The 25,096-nt window shown below is 48.8% G+C and overlaps 1 protein-coding gene across 1 annotated transcript in view; it reads right to left on the bottom strand.

Annotated features, from left to right (window-relative positions):
- GSL10 (glucan synthase-like 10) overlaps positions 1–18,926 on the bottom strand; it is a 110,914-nt gene extending 91,988 nt beyond the window's left edge. The window contains exons 1-7 of the mRNA XM_088717641.1: positions 18,729–18,926; positions 18,043–18,336; positions 14,089–14,186; positions 13,708–13,871; positions 13,213–13,336; positions 12,938–13,048; positions 12,731–12,856 (exon numbers count right to left, since the gene is read on the bottom strand). Coding sequence (XP_088573767.1) covers positions 12,731–12,856; positions 12,938–13,048; positions 13,213–13,336; positions 13,708–13,871; positions 14,089–14,186; positions 18,043–18,244 — 825 coding nt within the window. The 5' untranslated portion in view covers positions 18,245–18,336; positions 18,729–18,926. The remainder of the gene's footprint in view (positions 1–12,730; positions 12,857–12,937; positions 13,049–13,212; positions 13,337–13,707; positions 13,872–14,088; positions 14,187–18,042; positions 18,337–18,728) is intronic.
- Positions 18,927–25,096: the final 6,170 nt, after the last annotated feature.

Here is a 25,096-nt window from a genome sequence, read left to right as displayed (position 1 = left end):
AGGGTACAAAATACAGAGTGAAAGAAATCATGAATGGAGAGAATTTTGGAGTATAGTTTTATATTTTAAGAAGGTTTAGCGAATTTGTTTTAACATAGGTTTGCCAGCAGGCTAGTGAATTGTTAAAATATCAAAAAATTCTAAATTCCATCTTTACATAATAGTAAACCACTTTAACTATATGAGATCTAGATAATTAATATTGTTGCTGGTGGTCCAAACCGAGAACGATTGGCGCTAGAGGAAGGGCCGAATCTCAGAGCGATCGTAATGGCATGGCGAGGTGGTCGTGGAGCTTCCAATGCCTCCGGTCGCGGGGCCTCTCGCGCCTCCGGCCGGGAGGCCGCTGCGTCTCCAACACATTCTCAGCAACACTCCACCGTTCCACCTCCCATTCAGATGGTCGAAGCCGCTCGGTTCGACCAGTTAGCCCAGCAGGTTCGCACCCTCGCGGAGGCAGTGCAGAACCTGCAGGGTGTGATGTCTCGGGCGCCGCAGCGGGCCCAGGAGCCGCTGCTCCCTGAGCGCTCACCTGTCCTCCTCAACCCGCGCTCCTTCCTCTCCCATGGGGAAGAGCGCCGGCGCGAGGAAGATTCTCGAGCACGGTCCATCCTGCCGGGACCTTCCCATCGGAGCTGCGCGGGGTACGAGAGGCGGGCCCGGGCGCGTTCCCAGACCCCCCAGTCCTCCAGGAACCCGCGCTCCAGTCGATCCCCCTCACGCCGCTCCTTGTCTTCCACCCACCGGTCGCGCTCCCTGGACCGGCGGGTGGACGATCTCCACAAGCAACTCCAGGTCCTGAAGGGCCACTCCAAAGATCCCTTCGCCGATTTGGAGATCTCCTCCCAGCCGGCGCTTGCCTCGAGGATCCTGCGGACCCCAAATCCGCCGGGGTTCAAAATGCCGGTGATCGAGCCCTACGACGGGGCGGCGGACCCGCGAGATCACGTCGAGAGTTTCAGGACCCTTATGCTCCTCCACGGAGCATCAGATCCTCTCCTCTGCAAGGCCTTCCCGGCGACCCTCCGTGGCCCGGCAAGGGCGTGGTTCGCCGGCCTGGAGGCTAACTCAATCCAGTCCTTCGACCAGTTTACTCGCCTCTTCATCACCCATTTCGCCGTCAGTAGCCGGCGGCGACTGGTCTCTGACTCCCTCTTTGATGTCCGGCAAAACGAGGGAGAAAGCCTGCGGGATTATCTTACCCGCTTCAACAAGGCTACCCTGGAAGTCCGGAACCTGAGCCAGGAGGTGGCTCTTTCAGCCCTAAGCGTGGCTTCCGAAAGGGCAGACTCACCTTCTCCTTGGACAAACGCCTGCCGCGGAGTTTCCCGGAGCTGTTGTCCCGGGCGAACCAGTATGCCGACGCCGAGGAAGCGGCCGCCCACCGGAGCAAGGAGGCCGCTGAGATCCCTCCAAAGCTCGGAAAGAAAAGGCGAAAAGAGGCACCCCAGAGGAGGAGCCCGACGCCCCAGCGTCGGCGCAGAAGCCCGTCGCCGGCGAGGAACCACGGTGCCCCACGCCCTCATTCTCTGCCCCGACGTTTCAACCGGTACACTCCTCTCCTGACTCCCCGGGCCCAGATCCTCATGGAGATCAAGGGGCGGGAGAACCTCCCGGTCCCGAGACAGATGAAGAAGATCCCTGGGAGGAGGCCCTCTCGGGCGTACTGTGAGTACCACCGGGACCACGGCCACGACACCGAAGACTGCTTCCAGCTTCGGGACGAGATCGAGGCTCTCATCCGCCGAGGGCGTCTCGGTCGATATGTGAACGACCGACGTCCCCCCGCAGACCCGCGTCCGACCGACCCGGCCCCTCAGGAGCCTCGGGAGCAGAATCGACCCGTCGCGGGCGTGATCCACACCATCACTGGGGGCTGCCCCCGACCCGAAAGGAATGCAGGGGGCTCGACTGAGGCGTCCGGAGCAACAGTCGTCGCTAAGAGGCAGAGGGTCGGAAATGTAATCACTTTTTGTGATGAAGATGTAAAGGGGGTTCAGACCCCCCACGATGACGCCATGGTGATCTCCCTCACTATGGCGAACTATGATGTAAGGCGCGTTCTTGTGGATAGTGGAAGCTCAGCTGATATTTTGTTTTACGAGGCCTTCCAAAAGATGAGCTTGTCCCGACAATTGTTGCACAAAACATCCACCCCCCTCATAGGATTCACTGGAGACGCTATCTCGGCCGAAGGTGTCGTTGAGCTGCCTGTGACTGCGGGCGTTGCACCCGCAGAAGCCACGGTGCGGCTCGGGTTCTTGGTCGTCCGTATTCCCTCGGCCTACAACGCTATCCTCGGACGACCCGGGCTGAACGCCCTTCGCGCGGTGGTCTCTACGTACCACTTGCTCATGCGGTTCCCCACGGCGGCCGGGATTGGAGAGGTCCGAGGTGACCAACCGACCGCAAGGCAATGTTTCCTAGCAACTCTCAAAGGGAAGAAGCCCGTAGAAGCCTTAAGCGTCGAGTCCCTCGACGCCAGAGACGAGGTGGCCTTGCGGCACGGGGAGCCGGCCGAGGGTGTGATCGAAGTTCCCCTCGAGGAAGGTCACCCGGACAGGACGATCCGGGTCGGCGCCAATCTCGACCCGGGAGCTCGGGCCCGGTTGGTGGAATTCCTCCGAGCCAATGTCGATGTGTTTGCCTGGTCGGCGGCCGATGTACCTGGGATCGACTCGGAGGTCATTTCTCACGCCCTCAACGTCGACCCGACCCACCGACCGGTAAAACAGAAGAAGAGACACTGTGCCCCGGATCGGATCCGAGTGGTCGATCAGGAGGTAGACAAGCTCTTGGAGGCAGGATTCATAAGGGAGGTCAGCTACCCCGAATGGCTGGCAAACATCGTACTTGTCCGGAAGGCGAGCGGAAAGTGGAGGATGTGCGTCGACTACACCGACCTGAACAAGGCATGCCCCAAGGATAGCTTTCCGCTTCCGCGGATAGACCAACTGGTCGACGCGACTTCCGGATATCAGCTGCTGTCTTTCATGGACGCCTTCTCCGGCTACAACCAGATAATGATGGCTCCACAGGACGAGGAGAAAACTGCCTTTATAACAGACCGGGGGCTGTACTGTTACAAGGTAATGCCCTTCGGTCTGAAGAATGCTGGCGCCACTTACCAGCGCCTCGTCAACAAAATCTTCAAAGAGCAAATCGGCCGGAACATGGAGGTGTACGTGGACGATATGCTGGTGAAGAGCCGCCATGCAGACCAGCACATCGCAGATCTGGAGGAGACTTTCGCCACCCTGCGGAAGTTTCGCATGAAGCTGAACCCAGCGAAGTGCGCCTTTGGCGCTTCGGCCGGAAGGTTCCTCGGTTTCATTGTCAACCAGCGGGGGATCGAAGCCAACCCGGACAAAATCAAGGCCATCCAAGATATGTCCCCTCCGACCAAAGTGAAGGAGGTTCAGGAGCTCGCTGGGAGGGTCGCCGCGCTCGGACGATTTGTGGCAAAGTCGGCCGAACGCTGCCAACCTTTTTTCAAGGTGTTGAAACGCCCGAAAGACTTCCTCTGGACGGCCGAATGTCAAGCAGCATTCGACCAGCTCAAAGAATACTTGGCGTCTCCTCCCCTGCTGTCCAAGCCGCAAGGAGGGGAGATGCTCTACCTGTATCTGGCGGTCTCCCCAACCGCAGTCAGTGCGGTACTGGTTCGGGAAGAGGCAAAGCTCCAGAAGCCTGTGTACTACATCAGCCGGGTCCTACGGGATGCCGAGACGCGGTATACGAAGGCTGAAAAGATCGCCTTCGCGCTGCTGACCGCGACCAGGAGGCTTCGCCCCTATTTCCAGGCCCATTCTGTCACCATCTTAACCGATCAACCACTACGGCAGATCCTCAGCAATCCTGAGAATGCGGGACGGCTGGTGAAGTGGGCAATAGAACTTGGTGAGTTCGACATCCGCTACCAGCCTCGACCCGCCATCAAGGCCCAGGTGCTCGCAGACTTCCTCGCTGAGTGCACGATGCAGGAGGTGGAACCTAGACCGCCGGAAATGCCCAGCCTCGACCTCCCGATCTGGACGCTTCACATCGATGGATCGTCGAACCCAGAAGATGGAGGGGCTGGGCTGGTCCTTACCAGTCCTGATGGAGTGATAGCCGAGTATGCCTTGAGGTTCGGATTTCCGGTGACCAACAACGAGGCGGAGTACGAGGCCCTAGTCACGGGACTCAAACTCACCAAGGAGCTCGGCATCCGGCGCCTGAAGGTCTTCACCGACTCCCAGCTGGTGGTCGGGCAGGTCCGTGGGGAGTTCGAGGCCCGGAACCCGACCATGCAGAATTACGTCCGGAAGGTGCAAGCACTCATTCCCGACCTCGGCAGTGTCGACATCCAGCAGGTCCCAAGAAGTGAAAATGCCAGGGCCGACAGGTTGTCCCGCTTAGTGGGCGCGGACGCGCACAACTTGTCGAGGGCGATCTACCTGGAGACCCTGGATGCCCCGAGCATCGGCGAGGCTGGAGCTGTGATGGCGATGGATCCGGAGCCGTCTTGGATGGACCCGCTCGTCGCCTACCTCGCCGAAGGGATCCTCCCTGAAGACGAAGATCAAGCTCGGCGACTTGTCAAGAAGTCCGCCCACTACGTACTCCATGAAGGGAGGCTGTATCGGACCTCGTTCACCGCCCCCCTCTTAAGATGCCTCCGCCCCTCGGAAGCGGCCTACGTTCTCGGCGAAGTCCACGAAGGCGTTTGCGGATCACACTTAGGGGCTAGGTCCTTGGCGCACAAGATCATGAGGCAAGGCTATTATTGGCCTACCTTGTTGGAGGACTCAAAGGATCATGTACGGAAATGCGACGCCTGCCAGCGCCACGCCAACGTCCAGAGAGTCCCTTCTGTCCCCTTGGCACCAATCACTGCACCCTGGCCCTTCGCCCAGTGGGGAATGGATATCCTCGGACCATTCCCCGTCGCTTCAGCTCAGCGGAAATTTTTGATTGTTGCAATCGACTACTTCACCAAGTGGGTGGAGGCAGAGCCGCTGGCCACTATCACGGAGGCGCAAGTCCGGAAGTTCGTGAAAAAGAACATCATCGTCCGATTTGGGGTACCTCGGGTCCTCATCTCGGATAATGGTCGATAATTCGACAACAAGCATTTCCGTGACTTCTGCGAGGAGTTCGGGATCGAGCATCGGTTCACATCTGTGTCGCATCCCCAAACCAATGGCGAGGCCGAGGTCACGAATAGGACAATCCTCCAAGGAATCAAAGTGCGAATCGGTCGGACGGGGCAAGCTTGGGTCGAAGAGCTCGAGAATGTCCTTTGGGCGTATCGGACCACGCATCGAACTCCTACCGGGGAGACGCCTTTCAGCCTAACCTATGGCACGGAAGCCGTTGTCCCCGTGGAGCTCGGACTCCCCTCACCTCGGGTGGCCGCGCACCGACCCGAGGCCAATTCGGAGCAACTCCGAGGGAACCTGGATCTCTTGGAAGAAGCGAGGGAAATGGCGCAGGTTCGGATGGCGATGTATCAACGGAGGGTGGCCCGATATTACGACTCCAAGGTCCGACCGAAGCTTTTCAGAATCAGAGATCTGGTGCTAAGGCGAGCTAAAGAATCTCAACCTGCGGAAGGTGGGAAGCTAGCGCCAAATTGGGAAGGCCCGTATAGGGTTCGCTGGGTAAACCGACCTGGCTCCTACCAGTTGGAGGCCCTAGATGGTCGAGAAATTCCAAGGAGTTGGAATTCCGCTAACCTGCGGATGTATTACCAGTAGAACGACAATGCCAGAAAGACAGTTCAAAAATGTACAATACTTTTCATTTCAATAATTTCTGGTTACAATGGCGTGCTCGTATGATTACAAGGAATTCCCAGAGGGGAATTAGGGTGTAAAGAAAGTAAAGAAGAGGTGGAGACTCCGAGGGGCTGAAGATCTGGGATCCCGAAACCTCCATCTGAAGCGGTTGCAATCCCGCCGGAAGTGGGTGCTTCCAACCGGAGGCGCCATCGGCGTCTCACGAAAAAGACAAGGAGCCGCCGCAGACGAAGCTCCCGCTGCCTCCAGGGGAACGCCACCTCCAAGGGATATTCCGGTCCTCCCCAGTGTTAGGGGAGAGAAGGAATCCAAGGGAGAAGAGCATATGGAGGCGCGGTCCCGGATCAGGCGCCTGGTGCGGAGCTCAATCGGGAGGCCGAACTTCAAGGAGGGGAGACGTGATCCCGGATGAAACGCCTAGAGCGGAGTTCCGCCGGGGAGAACCTCCTTGTTGATCCCAGATGAAACGGCTAGTTGGCGGAAGTCGTGAAGGGCGCGCCTCCCGTTCCTCCAGCAGGGGTCTCTCAGCCACGCGCCGGAGAGGAGGTCCACGATCCATGGCAACCTAAACAACTCCGGCTTGGCAGGCTCCACCGTACCTGCACCTATATTTATAGCCGAACTGTGGCCCCCCGGTCGTCCTGATGCGGGTGGCACCAATAAATGCGGGCGCATCGAATCCGGAGCCGTTCCAGCTCTCGAGGCGTATCTTCCCGCGATTTCCTAAGCGTCATTCTCCTTAGTCGCATTCTTTGTGCAGGACACTCCGGGTGGCGTGTACCCCTAGGTCCACGTATCTCCGCTCGCGCCCAGGCCGCATCCGCCTCGAAGAACGCGCGTATCGCGGCCGCTTAACTGACACTCCTTGCAAGCAGCAACAGGCGATCCGATTTCCCAGGTAACGCCTCAATTAGCATTTAATGCCCTTCTGGTGTTCCCCAGGCGATGCTTGGAGAGGAGAAACACGATCGCAGCTTGTCACGGAGAAACTCCGTCGAGCGGCAAGCGACAGGCGCGCGACCGGAACGAGCGGAATTTCCCGAGGCTTGACAACCCTCGGATGCCAGGCTAACCCGATGATCATCCCGGGAGCAGACTAGCCTGAAGCCCCGACCGGTCGCCTCGGCTTGCGCCAGCCTTGGCCGACCAACGAGCGGAATTTCTCGAGGCTCGGCCCTCGGATGCCAGGCTAACCCGATGATCATCCCGGGAGCAGACTAGCCTGAAGCCCCGACCGGTCGCCTCGGCTTGCGCCAGCCTTGGCCGACCAACGAGCGGAATTTTCCGAGGCTCGGCCCTCGGATGCCAGGCTAACCCGATGATCATCCCGGGAGCAGACTAGCCTGAAGCCCCGACCGGTCGCCTCGGCTTGCGCCAGCCTTGGCCGACCAACGAGCGGAATTTTCCGAGGCTTGACAACCCTCGGATGCCAGGCTAACCCGATGATCATCCCGGGAGCAGACTAGCCTGAAGCCCCGACCGGTCGCCTCGGCTTGCGCCAGCCTTGGCCGACCAACGAGCGGAATTTTCCGAGGCTCGGCCCTCGGATGCCAGGCTAACCCGATGATCATCCCGGGAGCAGACTAGCCTGAAGCCCCGACCGGTCGCCTCGGCTTGCGCCAGCCTTGGCCGACCAACGAGCGGAATTTTCCGAGGCTTGACAACCCTCGGATGCCAGGCTAACCCGATGATCATCCCGGGAGCAGACTAGCCTGAAGCCCCGACCGGTCGCCTCGGCTTGCGCTAGCCTTGGCCGACCAACGAGCGGAATTTCCCGAGGCTTGACAACCCTCGGATGCCAGGCTAACTCGATGATCATCCCGGGAGCAGACTAGCCTGAAGCCCCGACCGGTCGCCTCGGCTTGCGCCAGCCTTGGCCGACCAACGAGCGGAATTTCCCGAGGCTCGGCCCTCGGATGCCAGGCTAACCCGATGATCATCCCGGGAGCAGACTAGCCTGAAGCCCCGACCGGTCGCCTCGGCTTGCGCCAGCCTTGGCCGACCAACGAGCGGAATTTTCCGAGGCTCGGCCCTCGGATGCCAGGCTAACCCGATGATCATCCCGGGAGCATACTAGCCTGAAGCCCCGACCGGTCGCCTCGGCTTGCGCCAGCCTTGGCCGACCAACGAGCGGAATTTCCTGAGGCCTAGCCCTCGGATGCCTGGCCTAGTGCCGGAAGAATTTCCTGAGGCCTAACCCTCGGATGCCTGGCCTAGTGCCGGAAGAATTTCCTGAGGCCTAACCCTCGGATGCCTGGCCTAGCGCCGGAAGAATTTCCTGAGGCCTAACCCTCGGATGCCTGGCTTAGCGCCGGAAGAATTTCCTGAGGCCTAACCCTCGGATGCCTGGCCTAGTGCCGGAAGAATTTCCTGAGGCCTAACCCTCGGATGCCTGGCTTAGCGCCGGAAGAATTTCCTGAGGCCTAACCCTCGGATGCCTGGCCTAGTGCCGGAAGAATTTCCTGAGGCCTAACCCTCGGATGCCTGGCCTAGCGCCGGAAGAATTTTCTGAGGCCTAACCCTCGGATGCCTGGCCTAGCGCCGGAAGAATTTCCTGAGGCCTAACCCTCGGATGCCTGGCCTAGCGCCGGAAGAATTTCCTGAGGCCTAACCCTCGGATGCCTGGCTTAGCGCCGGAAGAATTTCCTGAGGCCTAACCCTCGGATGCCTGGCCTAGCGCCGGAAGAACTTCAAGAGTCAGGAGTCGGCGAGATGCTACCAAGAGTTAAAAAGAAAAAGGACGAAAGCGAGATGAAGAAACATTCAACTTGCATTAACTTTCGTTGTTTCAGGGCCGAGACCCATACAACTTGGCAAAACGCCGACATACAAAGAAAAGGACAACGGAGGGTACAGAAGGTCAGCTTGGAGGAACCTCCGGGTCGGGAACGACGGGCACGTCCGCAGGAGGTAGGGAGGCGGTTGGAGAGTCAGCAGGCAATGGCGCCGGAGAAGAGTCGAGAAGGGAGATCCCACTCAAGTCAACTTCGGGGTACTTAGCTGACACCCTTGCCAGGCCTTCCTCGAAGCCTAAAACAAAGGAGTCGGACCCCGCGTCCGACATGTCACGGACGAACTCGTCAGACTGACAATAGGCCCGTACCGCCTCCGACATGTCACGGGTGAACTCGGCGGACTGACGATAAGCCTGCACCGCCTGACGCCCGATCTCCGCACTCCTCTCGGCCAGCGCCGCCTCTGCTCGCTCCGTAATCTGAGCTTTAGCCTCCAGGACCTTCGCCACAATCCGGTCGTCAGCCTCGGAGGAGACTCTCAGCAGATTAGCCTGAGCCTCCTTGTGCTTCGCCTCGGCAGCAGTGCGGGCGGCCTCAGCTTCCTCCAGGCGCGAACGAAGCTCTTGGTCGTTCGCGCGGGACTTCTCCAGGGCCGACTCCAATTCGCCCAGTTTGACCTCAAGAGACCGGGTTCGGTTGCGGGCGTTGTCGGCAGACCGCTGGGCCTTCTCCCACCTCTCTCGATAATCCGCAGCCTTCCGAGACTGCTTCTCGGCCCGCTCCTCCGCCTTCTTGATCTCGCCCTCGAGACCCGAGGCAATCTTGAGTTGCTCCTGAGCCTCCAACAGTTGCTTCTCGAGGGTGGCGAAGCCGAGTGCCCGCTCTTCGGCCTCCCGGAGCCTCGCCTCGAGATCTCCGGTCGTCCTCCCCGCCGCAGCTTGGCCTCCCTCTTCCATTGCTTTCAGTCGGTCCTCGGCCTTCGCCAGAAGCCCCGCCTGTTCCTTATAGCACTCCTCCAGACGGATCATATACTGGGCGAGCTAAGAGATAGGAAAAATAAGGGCGTCAGGCGGAGATCAACAGAGCCAATAAATGATGAAAAGCGGCCAGAAGAACACTCACCGACATAAGACAGACGCAGCTGGCAGCCCCGACGTCAGGAACCCTCATCTCCCGGACCCGCCTACGGTCCTTCTCCAGCAGCACCGTTTCGATAAGGTTTCGGGCGCCGTCGGAAGTGAAGGTCGACCCCGACTTCTCCCCGGAGCCGGACGGTGGTTCTGCAGCCTTACCCTTATCCATCGCCTGGGGAAGAGTCCTGCTGATCGTGCTCGGGGCGGGGGTCGCTCCAGGAATTGACAGGGTCCCGCTCGGCTGAGGCCTCGGCGCATCCCTCCTCGTATCATCCGGAGCCGACCGAGTCGAAGGCCGGGCTGGGGACCGATCACGTCCGACCCGTCCGTCTCGAGCGGGCTCGGATGATACCTCCGGAATAGCGGCAGTCTCACCACCGGAGGGCTGATACAGCGTCAGCTGCTGGTCCGCGCCCGCGACGTCCCCCTGATCGGTGGGCCCGGACTCGTTGGTCGACGTCGGAGTCTCCTCCTTGCGGGACTTCTTCGCCGGTGGGGCCCCGCTCGGAGGAGGTCGTTTCTTCCTCCGGACCGCTTCCAGCAGGGACGACCTACCAACAGCCGGTCTCTTGTCCGACCGCATGACGTCGTCAATCTCTGCAACAAGGACGAGATGGTCGGAGGCTGAGAAACCGAAGAACGAGACGAAAGAGTCAAAAAAGAAATGGTGGCGGGCTCATGGTCGGCGGGGACCGAGCTCAGACCGACATTCACCAAGGTATCCTCGGAAATAAGGCGGGCCACCGGGGGGAGCCGGCCCTTGGCAACCAACTCCCTCAAGATGGCGACGCCATTGGATTCCTCCCTCGACAGCCTCGATAGGCCGATCGGGGACTTCATCGGCGTCTCCCAGGTCGCCCTGATTCCCCAAGAGGGATCCACATCAATGAAAAAGAAACGCTCCTTCCAGCCATGAATGGAGGAAGGAGCCTCCTTGACGAGGCCGCACCCTCGCCGCGCCGCAAAGCACCACCACCCTTTGTCCTGGGGGTGGCCACTCAGGCTATAGCATTCCCAAAAGACATTCAGGGTGGCGGGGACCTCGTGCATGCGGCAGAGAACTTGGAAGGCTGTTAGGGCGCGCCACGAGTTCGGCACCAGTTGCGTCGGCGCCACTCTTAAACCCCGAAGCACCTGAACGACTAAGTCCGAGGGGGGAAAACGGAACCCGGCCTGAAGAATGCCCTCGTTAATGGCGACCTTCCCTGGAGGAGGATGGGACATCCTCTCCTCAGGCCCCGGGAGCGTAACATTGCAGGCCTCGGGAAGGTGGTATCGAGCCACGAACCCATCTAGGTCTTCGGCGACCAACTCCGACTTAATGCGGTCAGCTCTCACTTCGCCCATACCTAATGGCCAGTGAATCTACGGTCAGGACAGGGTCAAGAAGGGGAAAGGACCAGAACGACTGGAGTACACTAGTACAAAAGGAGAAAGTATGGAAAGCCCTAAGTAGAAGAATGGGGCAACTCACCGGGAGAGAAGGAAGAACGGCTCCGAGAGCGTCAAAGGAGGAGCAAGCGAACAGTCCGACGGCAACGACGGCAGCGCAAAGGAGAAACTCGAAGATGTCTGTAAAGAGAAAGGCGGACGGAGGGGGACCCTCGGCTAAATAGGCGGAAAGGTGGGTGACACCTCGGTGACGCCAGAGGACGCCTGGCTGTCGAAGGGTCGCTCGCGCCCTAAAGGCGAATCGACGCCATTAAGGAAGGATGTCCGCCGAAATCCTCAGACTGCCAGGTCAGCAACAACCGCCATACGCCATAAAGAAGGGGGGAGCTCGAAGCGCGCGCGCCTCTCCGAGGGATGGCGACAATCTCGAAGCATCACTTCCTTCACCCGTTCCCCTTCTGGTTCCAGGCTCGGAAGTGGGGGGCTACTGTTACGGGGGAACTCAGCCACCATGCCCCACGTGACCGGCACGCGCGCCCTAGAAGATTACAGCTGCCCCTTGATCCAGTAACCCGACCCCAAGTCGGATATCTTCGGCCTCGCAGCCCGACCCCGAGTCGGCTGCCCCTTGATCCAGTAACCCGACCCCGAGTCGGATATCTTCGGCCTCGCAGCCCGACCCCGAGTCGGCTGCCCCTTGATCCAGTAACCCGACCACGAGTCGGATATCTTCGGCCTCGCAGCCCGACCCCGAGTCGGCTGCCCCTTGATCCAGTAACCCGACCCCGAGTCGGATATCTTCGGCCTCGCAGCCCGACCCCGAGTCGGCTGCCCCTTGATCCAGCAATCCGACCCCGAGTCGGCAATCTCTCGACAACGACAGGCTGTTCCCCTGAAGCACGCCGCGACCCTCTGCTCCACTATTCCCTGCAACGGTCGTATCCGGCGCTGCTCCACGATCTCCTGTAACAGCCGTACAAAGCGGAGCTCCACTACGCCCTGTCATGGCCGTACCCAGCGCTACCCCACGACGCCCTGTAACGGCCATGTCAGTGGCAACTCCATCGTGCCACACGATGACCAACCCCCCAGAAGGACCCCCCAGCCTGGTATATATGCGGCTGGGGGGAGAAGGGGGGAGGTAAGCAAGAACTTCCAGTGCATTCTCTTACTTGCTACAGTTATCTCTCCTTCTCCTCCAATCTCCTCTGACTTGATCGTCGGAGGGCCCCCACTACCCCAGTGGTGGTGCGAGGCTTGCTTGCAGGTTTACCGGTGGAAGGTGGAGCGCAATCAACACCAACCAAGGCAACTCAAACGGAACCCCGTTCACACCGCTGTGCCAATCGTTCTCGGTTTGGACCACCAGCAACAAATATAATGGTTTTAGGTTTAAGAATCACCACAACTTTGTGTATCTAATCTTACCCTTTTATACGCTATAGTAAGACTCTGACATAATAATGCCATTTCTAGCCAATTTGAATACTCTCTCACATATTCTGGCAACAAAACTAAAATATAACAGGCATAAGGTCCATGTAAAGTACAGGAATAATTGCTTATGTATAGAATGAAAGAGCTAGCCAATTTGAATACACTTAACATATCTGGCACCAGAAAAAGATTACAAATATTTTTGCTAGGTGCTAAAAATTGAGGATATGAGACCTTCTGAGACACAAACCTGAAATCCAAAAACATATTGCAAAAAGTCAAGCATATCAGCATTTCTTGAAGCAGGAATAGAAAAATCACGAGGCAGCTCAGGCAGGCCGCTGAAGTACTTCAAAGCTGATACTGCAGCTTTCACCTTAAGATAACAATCATTTAGTTAAAAAAATATATGAAATTAAATAAGAAAACATATTCTTCCACAAAAAAAACAATATACCTCTGGGAAAGAGACAATGACATTTGCCATAGATGGTGCATCCAATGGAATAATATTATAAGCAATTATATCCTCTGTCATTGCTGCATCTTTTTCCATCACCCGTTTCATCTGTAGAGGACAAAGATCAAAAAATAATCAGCTTAAGATGCAAGACTTTGATTAATAATGGATATAACGGTTGAAGATAGAACTTTAAGGAACATTGGATGGTAAAGGAAATTTAAAATTGCAACTACAGTAAAAAAGTATCTCATGAAAAATAAAAACAAAACCTCTTCAGATATCAATTTTTCTGCATCTTCAGGAGCAATCTCCTTCGTAAGCTCCTCAACTACTGTTCCCAAAACCTTAAGAGTTGCAAATACTTTCTTTCTTTTCACAGTCTTTCGTTCCAACCTGCAAGAGTTCTGATATTAACATATGTCTAATTGTACACAATACGACACATGACTTGTAATAGTTCTCATAATTGACATGCTTCCTGGTGTAATTTATAATATGATGAAATTCTAGTTTAGGCAAATAATCAAGATGGAGGAAGTAGGCAACTAAGCAAAGGCATAAGCAAAGTCATCAAAGGATGCAACCAGTAAGATTCACTTCGTCAGTGATGACTAAGCTGGGTTGATTCCCATAAGAACAAAGTTGGAAATGCTCGTATTTAATTATTCTTCATGCTGATGCCAATTTTAATTTCTGGTGCAGCAGTAATATGAATTTAGACCATGAACATATTAATTAAGAGTTGTGAGAATCACGGCACATACTCTCTAAGGTTACCGCTGAAAACGCCTGATTCCCTCAGCTTCATTTCATCCTCACGCAACTCATCTACTTTATGCTTCTCCCTGTACAGCTTATAAAATTCTTGCAGGCGAGCAATATCCTGGCTTCGATCTATGCTTCCACCCTCCCTCTTTGCAAGTTTTTGCTGTAGATTTCTCAGTAGTAGCAAGCATAGTAAAATCAGATCAAAATAATAGTTACTTAAATACTATTCAAAAGAAGGCAGATCAAGATTTCTTTAAAACAAATGCAAAATGGAACCATGATGATAGTCAACTCTCAAACATCCTATTGCCATGCATACCATGTTCAAGACCAAACACATTGAGTTCAAAGATTGCTATTGCACTGGAAAATATTACCCTTATGACCGACATCAAACCAGTCTTGAACTGGAGCACACCTCTGCCCTCGCTATTAGGATCCAAGTTTTGGGCGAGCGAGTATGCATGCTCACACACTGCATAGGGGACAACACAGCAGAACAACAATAAACACTATTATTCATAGAAAATCAAAATACATCACAAAGCAGGCCATCTAGATTATTGGTTAAGTATTGTATGCAAGTTAGTTCTCTTTCTTAGAAGTCACGTTATATGAAATGATCCATCATGCAGATAACAAAAAACTGCTGAAGAATTTGGTAAAATGGAAATCTTGTGTCATCTTCTCCATTGGAAGAAGCATAAAGCTTTCAAGAAACCAACAAGAGTGCATTGCACTGATATGTGATTACCTGGCATATACAGCCATTTCATCATCTTTACATTAATTTCCAAGGACCAATCTTCATATGTGATCTAAGCTTGATGTAAAGACAATGTAGTGTCCAAGAAAAATGACAAACAAATCTTTGATATCTACTATAAGTGGTACTCTAAGCATTTAGATCAACCAAGGATTATTGTCCATCGTGTCAATGCCAGTAATGTACATGTATTTCGCTGAAACTTGGCTAGCTCCAGCATCGAAAAATACATAGATCATAAAACAATTCACAACCGTGTTAAAGATATGGCACATTATTCAATATGTTGTTAACATAAGCCAATTTTAACTACTATGTATTGGTGCATGGGTATGTCCTAAGCATATGAACATAGTTTTTCAAGTAATGATGGAACAATGAGAAATTAATCATCAAAAACACCTATGTTGATTGTTTCTTAACATGCATGTCGCGTAGTTTCAAGTAATTTGTTATAAAAACTGACATTAAACAGCTATGCTTTTCATATGATAAGAAATACAGTATCAAAGTAAAAATGAAATATAATGGAGCATTAATGTAATTATATTTACTACACAAAAAAACTATTGACACCAAGGGAAGCTCATATACTGGTAATACTAGCAGAAGCTTATATATTATTGTTTCCTTTGCATTCTGACATTTGACTTGATGTAAAATGATGATTTTTCAATTTACTCGTATTCAATTTGTAGACTGGGTCATCAAATCTTTTCTTTCAAAACAAGAAAAGACAAATGACCCATAAGATTAATAAGAAAAGATTTAAGGATTATCAAATAAAAACAAGACTATTCATGATTGTCGGGCATTACTTCATGAAGGTAGGATATGTGCCTAAAAACCACTACATATTGATTTAGAGTGAACATTTCGATACCCATTAGTCTCAAGGAAAAAACAAGCAGCAGCAAAATGGGGCCTCTGGTGCTCTAGACTACCTCTTTCATTGCAAGAATCTGATCTTTAAAATAGGCTACATCAATGAAGGACCTGCCCATCCACCTTCTCTACTTTACACAGGTTGTTCCACCATTACACCCACTCACTGGGAAACGCCCAAAGGTAGAACTTTTCCAATTGAAGGCATTGATCATTTGTTTCTCGACTACTTGTCGTGCAAAAAATGGAATAACTGAGTTAAAAAGGGAGTGTTTTTAACTTTCTGTTCGTCTTCAGTGCCCCAAACCAGTTTTGAAAGGAATGATTTGTCAAATCCACCTGGTTTGCTTTTTGTCTTTCCCTTCTCTTCTTCCCCTTTCAATTTTTGCTCTTCTTCCTCTTTCCTGTTCTTCTACGTCTTCATCTTACAAAGTTCCAATTAATTTTCATATTGTTTTTATTCTTGTACTTATTCCTTCTTGACTTCTTCCATTCTTTGATCCTTGTATTCTTTTCTTCCTCCACCTTGTATTTGCTTCTTCCTCCACCTCTTTCTTCCAATTTTCCTTCTCTGCTTTCAAATTCATTTCATTCTGTCTTTCATTCTGATTTTTGTTTCCTTACATTTTTCCTACTTCTCTGTGTTTTTGGCTTCATGCCCTTGCTTTTCAGTTCTTCTATGCTTCTAACTCCTCTTATATTTTTTCAATTCCATCTCACTGTTTTGATGTTGTTCTTTTGCTATCAGTTCTATTCTTCATATTTGCTCTTTGCATATCTTCTTTCAATCATTTATTGCTCCTTTTTTCTTCTTGCTACTCTGTTTTTTATTCCTCTTTGTTCTGTCATCTTTCTATTTCAAGAATCATATTCCTCATCATGTTTGTTAAATTACTTTCATGAACCAAACACTAGATATAAATGCATTTATAACGTAAATGCCTTCAGCTTGATAGCCACATATTCACAGATAGTTCAGAGTTTATATCTTTTTAGTCAAATATATTGAAAATTTTATCGCATGGTCTTCATCCTTTTTTATTCAATAGCTTAATTATGTCATCAGATCTAGTAATAACATGCATGCAAAGCCAAACTAAAAGAATTTGTGTCAGAAACATGGGAAATATGTCTATCTAAGTAACATGATATTATTTTTTTGAAGACAAGTAGAGGCAAAAGTATTGCCAACTAGGGTGGCAATAATACAAACAAGTGCAAAGGATTTTGAAAGCCAAGAGGATAATTTAACAGGAGGGGCAAAAATTGATAGAGATCCACGAAACAAAGGTATTAGTTTAGAACGAATGGTTGGAGAAAATAAGAATGGAAGTACTCAAGTAGCTGCTGATTGAAGCAAAATGAAGAAAAGATTCAAGGGGAAACATCACAAAATATCGCAAAGAAACCTAGAGTAACCAGACCTAGGTGACGATTCATTGTGAACTCAAGAAACTGCAGTTGATAGTATTTTAAAGAAGACAGAGGCCGATGTCTTTTTGAACATACCATACCATTTAATCACATTGGAGTTGAAAAGCTTCAAGGACAGGTGTAAAAAAATTAGATGAATCAAACTATTTTCAAGTTGTTAGCATACCATAAAGTGAGAAATCTCATACAAAACAATGATACAAGTTCTATGACTAAACAATTTTGATTAAAAAGACACTACTTATACAATTAGTAACTCCTTCATGTGATTTCATAGTTTCAAATTTGTTTGGGTTGAGATGAACAGAGCAAATAATCAATTGTTTGGTTTTTACTTTTTGGAAACTGTTTCTTAAGTATATTATTGCCCTAAAGAAACATATGCCACTATGGATAATGCCAAGTTAGACAAGGTTTTCGATAGCCTTTGTTGGTTCAACAAAGTTTTAAACAACTCTTCTGTAGGGGCCACAGGAAAACGGCATTAAACAGTCATATTATCTAAATTTTCAAACTAGTTTTCAATCATCAAGTCCTCAACTAGACCAACTCCAAGCTCCTCCGACAATCCTTTTCGAGTTTTGCCAGAAATCTACATCAACACCCTGATCATTGGCATGTTCATCATGTTTTCTCTGGCTCTCTTTGTGCCTGCTATTCTCAACCATATGATGCTTTAGGTGCTGCTATTAATCCAAATATTCATCCCTTATTTCTTGGATTGTCTTTTGCATGCATTACTAGATAATCTCTGCTCGAGTTACTGTAATGCAAGTTGCCAATACATATTCTCTCTTGCATCCAGTAATGTGGATGATGTCATCCTCCATTGCCTAGTTTGGATTAGGTTATCATTACCCACTAAGTTGCATGGGCATCTCATGTATACTTGAGTACAGCTACATCTCTGGCCCAAACCCTTTAACTTGCCTTTCCCCTATTCACAATACTTGCAAGCAATCATGTCCAAAATCTTATGAATACTTTCGACAAACAGTACGCATATCAGCTACCGGGAAAAGGGAGGTTGAGGTTCGTTAATAGAATAAAGCCATTTGTACCTAAACAGCCGATTAGAGCTGTGCTTTAGTCATTTAATTAAGCTTTCAGGAAGAATACCTACAAGCCAGGGAAAGCATAAGTAAAGAAAGAAAAACATAGCAAACTCCAAATGAATGCAGTATGCTTGACAAGGAACAACACCCAGCACTAACGAATAATAAATAGTAAACTTATGGAGGCTTACATATTCTAGAGATATTCGGGTCATCATCTTGGATCTCATCAGCTGCTCTAAGTATCTCCTCGATGTGCAAGTTGTTAGCTAGAGAAGATGGGACATTCCCCGCGATGCCAGTCGCAGGCAACCCTTGCACACCAGCACCTCCACGTTCCCTCCGCAGGGCCGCCCGCACCAGCCGCTCCCAGTTTGCCTCCACCTTCGACATCTTCCGAACAAAATCTTCCGATCCAAATCCCCAGCTCAATACATGAAATCAACGCTCAAACCACCCGTCCACGTCGATCCACTTCCAAGATTCTGAAAAGTTCAAAAAAAAATCCAAAAAAAGAATGGATTTGAGTATCTAAAGTTCAGCTTCAAATGAGTGCCGACAAAATCGAATAAAAGAGACGATTTGGAATTAGATCAAATCAAAGAAATGGGGAAAGATATCAAGACTAAAGTTAAAAATTAAAATTGAACATAAACTCGGATGATTTTAGAGATGAAAAGATGGAAGAAGGAAGAAAAATAAACCCTAGGAGCACAAGGCAAAGCAAGAAGAGATGAAAGTGGAACCAGATCAGGACGGAACCATGCGAATGGGATGGGATTGGGAAAGAGAGCACGGTGCGAGCTGATCCGTGAGGGAAATGCAAGGGGAGAGAAATCTCATGGAAAGGAGAACGGATAAGTACGAAGGTTTCCACCTGGCGCTTGTTCCTTCGACTCGAAGGATTTGCGAAACGAGAACAGAGAAAAGGGAGAGAAGGCGAATTGACTCGTTTATTAGCTTTCTACGAGGGTCTTCCTCTAGGGCAAAAGGCGCATCGGATGCCAGAATCCGCGAATAAGATGGGGTAAGACGTCCCCCAGACACGCGTTAACGTTACCGGGAATTGCTGTCCGGGACGGTTAGCAAATCGGTGGGATGATGCAAATCGGTGGGACGAAGCGGGATAATTCGAAACAAAGGGCTTGTGGTGGAAGAGAAACTCCAAGCTCATCATTGTATGCATATCTTAAGGTTATAAAGGGAAAAAGATAAGTTCTCAGTTGGCACATGAAATGCATGTGCAGGTTGAAAAATGTATTAATTAGTCACTCTAATTAAATAATTTGTAACAATTTTAATTCGTTGTATAAATTCATGATAACCAAAATTTTGATCCAAATATTTTATGGATTTGAAACACACAACTATTTATCATAGTTACAGTCTGTTGTGGGGAGGGGAGGGGGCCTTGAATTTAGTCCCACATCGGCTAGTAGCGGAAATGTTCCATGTCTTAAATGGGGGGTGGAAATCCTTTCCTCTCGAGGCGCCTTTTGAAGGGCAAACCCGTGAGGGCACCAGTCTCCCCCCGTCAGCGCTGGACGCGCGGGCCGGAGCGCCCAAAGCGGACAATACCTCGGGAGGAACGTGGTCCTCTTTCTCTGCTAGCTTAATGTGGGCTATGCTGTTGCGCGAGGCTCCGGCCAAAGCGCCGTCCCCGCAACAGATGGCGCGCCAGGTAGGGGCGCTTCCTCCCTCCATTGACTATCCTTCAGGACTGTGGGGGCCCCCGGCGTTAAAAACCGGCAAGGAACCTTCCCGCTGGGGGGGCTATGTTGTGGGGAGGGGAGGGGGCCTTGAATTTAGTCCCACATCGGCTAGTAGCGGAAAGGTTCCATGCCTTAAATGGGGGGTGGAAATTCTTTCCTCTCGAGGCGCCTTTTGAAGGGCAAACCCATGAGGGCACCAGTCTCCCCCCGTCAACGCTGGACGCGCGGGCCGGAGCGCCCAAAGCGGACAATACCTCGGGAGGAACGTAGTCCTCTTTCTCTGTTAGCTTAATGTGGGCTATGCTGTTGCGCGAGGCTCCGGCCAAAGCGCCGTCCCCGCAACACAGTCCTTATCAACTTGTCTTCTACATGTGCAAAGCACCTGAATTTTTCACCGAACTTTATATGTTATCTAAAGTACTATTTATTTGGATCGTTGTCTCAACTAATTTATCAACTTTGGAAATAAAATCTAATAATGAGTATTATCTGATTCTGATTTATTGTTTTTGTAAAATAAATATGATTTTACAGAATTCTTCTTTTTCTTGAATAAGAAAACTAATTTATAAATTTTATTGACTAATGAAGTGAGACTCATCTATATAACTTTACCCAATCTCATACAAATAATAGTATAACCAAAAATTAGAAACTCGTCTCGATGTGTTTGGTCATATAAACCTAAACAGGCCATTGGTCATTTAATTAAGCTTGTAGCAAGCATGACCAAGTATACCATGAAGTTCAATATCAAATTCCAAATGATTTTTGATGGTTGACATATGGAGCAAGACCTAGCGCTAACAAAAGAACATATGGAGTAAAATCAAGGAGACTCACAAATTTTGGAGATGGTATCTTGGATCTTATCAATTGCTCTATGTATCTCTTCAATGTGCAAATTGTTAGCTATAGAAGATAGGACATTCCCCATAATACCTGTTACAAGCTTCCCTTCAGCATTGGCACCATCAAGTTTTATAGCGCTGCCTTCACTAGCTGCTCCAAATTTTCCTCTACATTTTTTCAACAAAATTTGCAAAGTCAAATCCCCAACTCAGTACATGAAATCAAAGCTTAGAACCGCTCATCCAAGTTGATCCTCCTCCACAATTCTAAAAAAAATCAAAAAAAAAAGGGAACTGATTTTAGGACCCTTCGTTTAGTGCCAATCTGTTGTCACTAGAAACCTGTCTAACAGGCGTCGAGTTGGTAGTCCCTAGAGTTCTCGGCTCATTTATCATCTAGATCGGAGAGATCGGATAGAATCACTTCATGCCTTCGCAATAATGCTCTCATGGAGTTAAATGGCGGAAGAACGGCTTTTGGTGGTACTCTGACATTGACTCCAACCTGAAATAGCAAAAATAAAAAGGCCGACCTACATTATAAGCCACTCTATGATATTTCTTACAAGCCACTCTACATTTGATTTAACAAGAGGAAGAATAACAAGGATCCAAGTTTTCTACTTTTATGATTTCCTTTACTATGTGAAAATTTGTTAGCTATTATTAAATATATAAAAACCAATATTATGGAGGTTCATTATTGCATTCTTATTCGAGCCTTAGATGGTACTTGAGCACCAAAATTTTCTAAGCTTAATCAGCTTTTTTTTTTCCCCTTTTTCTATGTGCAGCATAGTCAAAATTTAATATTGTCTATACCACATCCGAACATCTTGGGATCACTATACACATGGTTGCTCTGTAATAAGATCCAAAAGGAGATCACCAAGGAAGTCTTGAGCTAAATAACACCAAAAGTTATGACATCACTTAGTCTTATCAGAGAGTAAATAAAGGGAAAAACATGCTTTCTAATAGGCCGAGTGAAGAGCTAATTGTTGTATAGGAGAGCTAGCAAGCATCATATAGGAGAATTAACCAAGTCAACTTAAAGGTGCATTAGTTTGCGATGTCGTTCTATATACTAAGTAAAAATAGTGATGACAAGGGTGAACTGTTACATGCAAGTTGAATGAGGCTAATCGAGCATGACTATAAGAAAACCCTTTATCGGTCTGTTATCACCATTTTCGTCCCATTCTCGGCAAGAGAAAAAACTCATGATCCCCAAAAATTTGGTTGGTCAGGGTAGAGGGCGTCCACTAAGTTCGCTTGGGTAAGGGTGCGTAGGCATAACATTAGTGTTGGACTAGCTGGAAAGATGCTGATCGAAGAAAAAATAAAGAGTAGTGGCTCGAGATGCCCTGATCTTCATGGACTTTTCCCACTATCGCACCATTGTTCAAAGAAGATAAAATTGGATAAGGGTATAACATTGGATAGTAGAAGGGTATAGCATTGGGTGCGGTAGTGGTATAAGTTACGCCTACTTCTAGGATAGAGAATAAAAGACTAAGATAAAGATAAAAGTAATATGCTTGGGTTAATTATCGAAGGGTCCTTCTAACAGAATACAATTTCACAACTTATACATAATAACTACCCACACGTAATAATTATAATCATATTTGCTTCCATGCCTGACGGTGCGGTAACTCTTGCCAATTATTCTTCCACTATGCACATCATAAGCATGATTCCCTATAACTATCAGATGGATAATCATATTCTATCAGCTTTTGGCTTGTGATGGTCAGCTCTTTTTACTCGGCCTACAATGTAATCTTCTACACTTGAAAATTTTTAAGACTGGTATGTTTATCTCGACCTTCTCACGGCCATGTTTTATGACCAAGACTTAATCTTTCAACCTGCTTATCTACACTATGGCTGAATTCCATCTATTCAATAAGAATCCTTATCCTTAGTATGATTTTCACAACCAAAATCTATCTAGTCTAAGCAAAAGTCACATAATTTTTACTTGTCTCGATTCTATTAAACTTAATGTATATGGCGCTTGCTTTCAGCCTCCAGCTAAGTTATTAAGATGTGGTGTAAATAATTCCCCCATATCTCGTTGGTTAAGGATCACATGACTAATAGAATACCCATCATCACCTCTTTGATACCTGTAGAATAAAAATCATGCAATCATGGTGTTGATCCATTGATTGAGGGCTGCTCTTTTACCAAAATATCTATCGCCGGTAATTTGCTCATATCTCTTCTAATTCGACTAAGCCTTTCTTTCATACCACATCACCTTATGTGGTATGAATAGGCCTTGCATTTCTTTTTTTGGTACTCGTTCTTTTTCTTCCTTCTGATTTTCCTCATGTGTCACGACCCTCATTCGGCGGGCAGCCGCGACAGTCCTAGGGTGCGGGTAGGCATAAGGCCACCAGCCACCACGTAGAATCCTACTTATTTATCATAATCATCAATAAATTCCTGAAAATTTTGGCATGATATATGCACAAAATGATCACCTTTTTTCTATATTTACCTGTCAGGATATATCAATACATACAACAACTCTACCTGTCATAGCAGTATTCACATAACAATTTTAATAGGATATCGACTATAATCATAACCTGCCATATAATGAACCTGGACAATATATATCAATACATCATCACAGGCATATAACTCATTTGTATATATATAAAAAAAAAATCTGGTTCCCATTCCATTCATGGTCAAACCCATATCCACAACAGGATCTCTGTCTATAACTGCACACTATATACAACTGAGGGTTTATAATACACCAAAATATAAACATCTATTCTCCACTATGCTATGGAGCAACACAGCTAACAGTCAACCTCTACTCTTGTTCTCCTCTATACATCACCTGGTCTGCAACAAAAGCATCAAACTGGGGAGTGAGTATATAATACTCAATGAGTGGAGTAGAGAGCACTATGCACATGAGGCAAACATAAATCATGGCTCGAGGTGAAATCTCAAGAGCATATGAATAGTGATCAATAACAAGATATACATGAACTCAACATATAGAATATGGAGTAAGTCATCACAATATCACCATAATCATAGTCAACTCATCTGGAGCATATATAGAATAATCAAATAAACATGTATGATACTCATGAATATGCTCAACCAGTCATATTGCTGAAATATACAAATCGGGGTGTCAATATGCTGAATCATCAATAAGACAGCTATCGGAAGGTGGGTCTTACGCCCTAGGCGAACCACGCTAACTCCCTACTGTCACATGCATATGTAAAATATGACACCACACTAATAAGACAAATGTTGGCGAGTATCCAGAACAGAAATCCATAGAAAATCGTGAGACTCAACTCACATCTAAATACTGAATGGCACCTCACAGAAATACAACCACCGCGGAAAGCCTACTGCACCTCGCGGGGACTTAATATGCCCGACGGAAAGCAAATGCATGTCGTAGGACCGGCCGATCCTATGCCTAGGGCGTATTCCCCCTAGAAAGGGACTGGGCTGCGTCCACCCAGGGGACAACTATGTGCACATAGGCCGATGTCTAACCCCATCGACTATAGGTGTCCTATAGATACTGTCAAGCCATGCATAAATGACATGATGCACACTCCCTATACTGTACTATAAAAGAGTATCAATTATGACTACCACTCACTCAACCACAACCCAATCATAAGCTGGACATCAGGGTTGGGAGTGAGGAGTCGAGGGAATGCGAATATAACTCAATATACTATGATCATCTCTGAGTGGCACCGTACACTCCCTGAGTGGCGCCACACAAAGGGCACTCTCCCCTTTCTCTCTATCTCACATGATACTAAGTGATAAAATCAAGAATCGTTGGAATGAGAAGGCCCTACAAATATTTGAAATAGAGGAAATGAAATCTATGAACAAAAGAAGTCATTTCACAACTTCGAAGCAACTTAACCTCTCTTTTCTCTCTTATAATATCTCGCAATCTTCCCCAAATGCATGTACAAGATAATCAAGCATGGAGAAACAAGAATATAAAGGAATCTACTATAAATATCAATCAATATGCTCAAGTGGAATCAATCCACACTTGGCAAACATTCATAAAAATGAACTAAGAAATGCTCATGATGCAAAGTACATAACTCCCACTCATCTGTCAATCTGGCACGGTCCCGATATGCCTCCAAAACTTTACAGTAGGAAGTAGGGGACTTCTTCTTCTTGTTCCCTAACTCCTTGCCCAACTGAAACATGCATTAATCATACACTTAGTTTTGTATCATGGGCCCATTATCTATGTATCAATCATAAACATAAAAAGCTTTAGTTGACTCAACTCCCCTCCTCACTAAATCCTTTTCTTTTTTTTATTAATTAACCCGCCATTTATGTGTATTAGGGACTCCCTTGCATGAGTACAAGGTCCTCCTTAGCCTAATCTAGGCTTAATACCCTATTATGGCATGAAATTTCTTACTTTCCCACCCGGATGAACAGTAACCCAGACCAACAGCCGGTTACTTCATCCTGGGTTTGATCTACTTTCCAAACTCCAAACTCTATGAAATTTATACCTAATATTCTACACTTATAGGGGGTTTCCAGAAAGGTAATGCATCACCATCGAAGGTCGATTGACCTCCAAAACATGTAACTGAAGTCAAGACATCGACACAGATTTTCCGCAGTCCCAG

This window comes from Phoenix dactylifera, chromosome 3, assembly GCF_051530095.1.
Source record: "Phoenix dactylifera cultivar Ajwa chromosome 3, Ajwa_hap1_PhDact_Kaust_v1.1, whole genome shotgun sequence".
NCBI lineage: Eukaryota > Viridiplantae > Streptophyta > Magnoliopsida > Arecales > Arecaceae > Phoenix > Phoenix dactylifera.
Note: the sequence above shows the minus strand (reverse complement) of the source record. Positions and strands in the feature narration are given on the sequence as shown.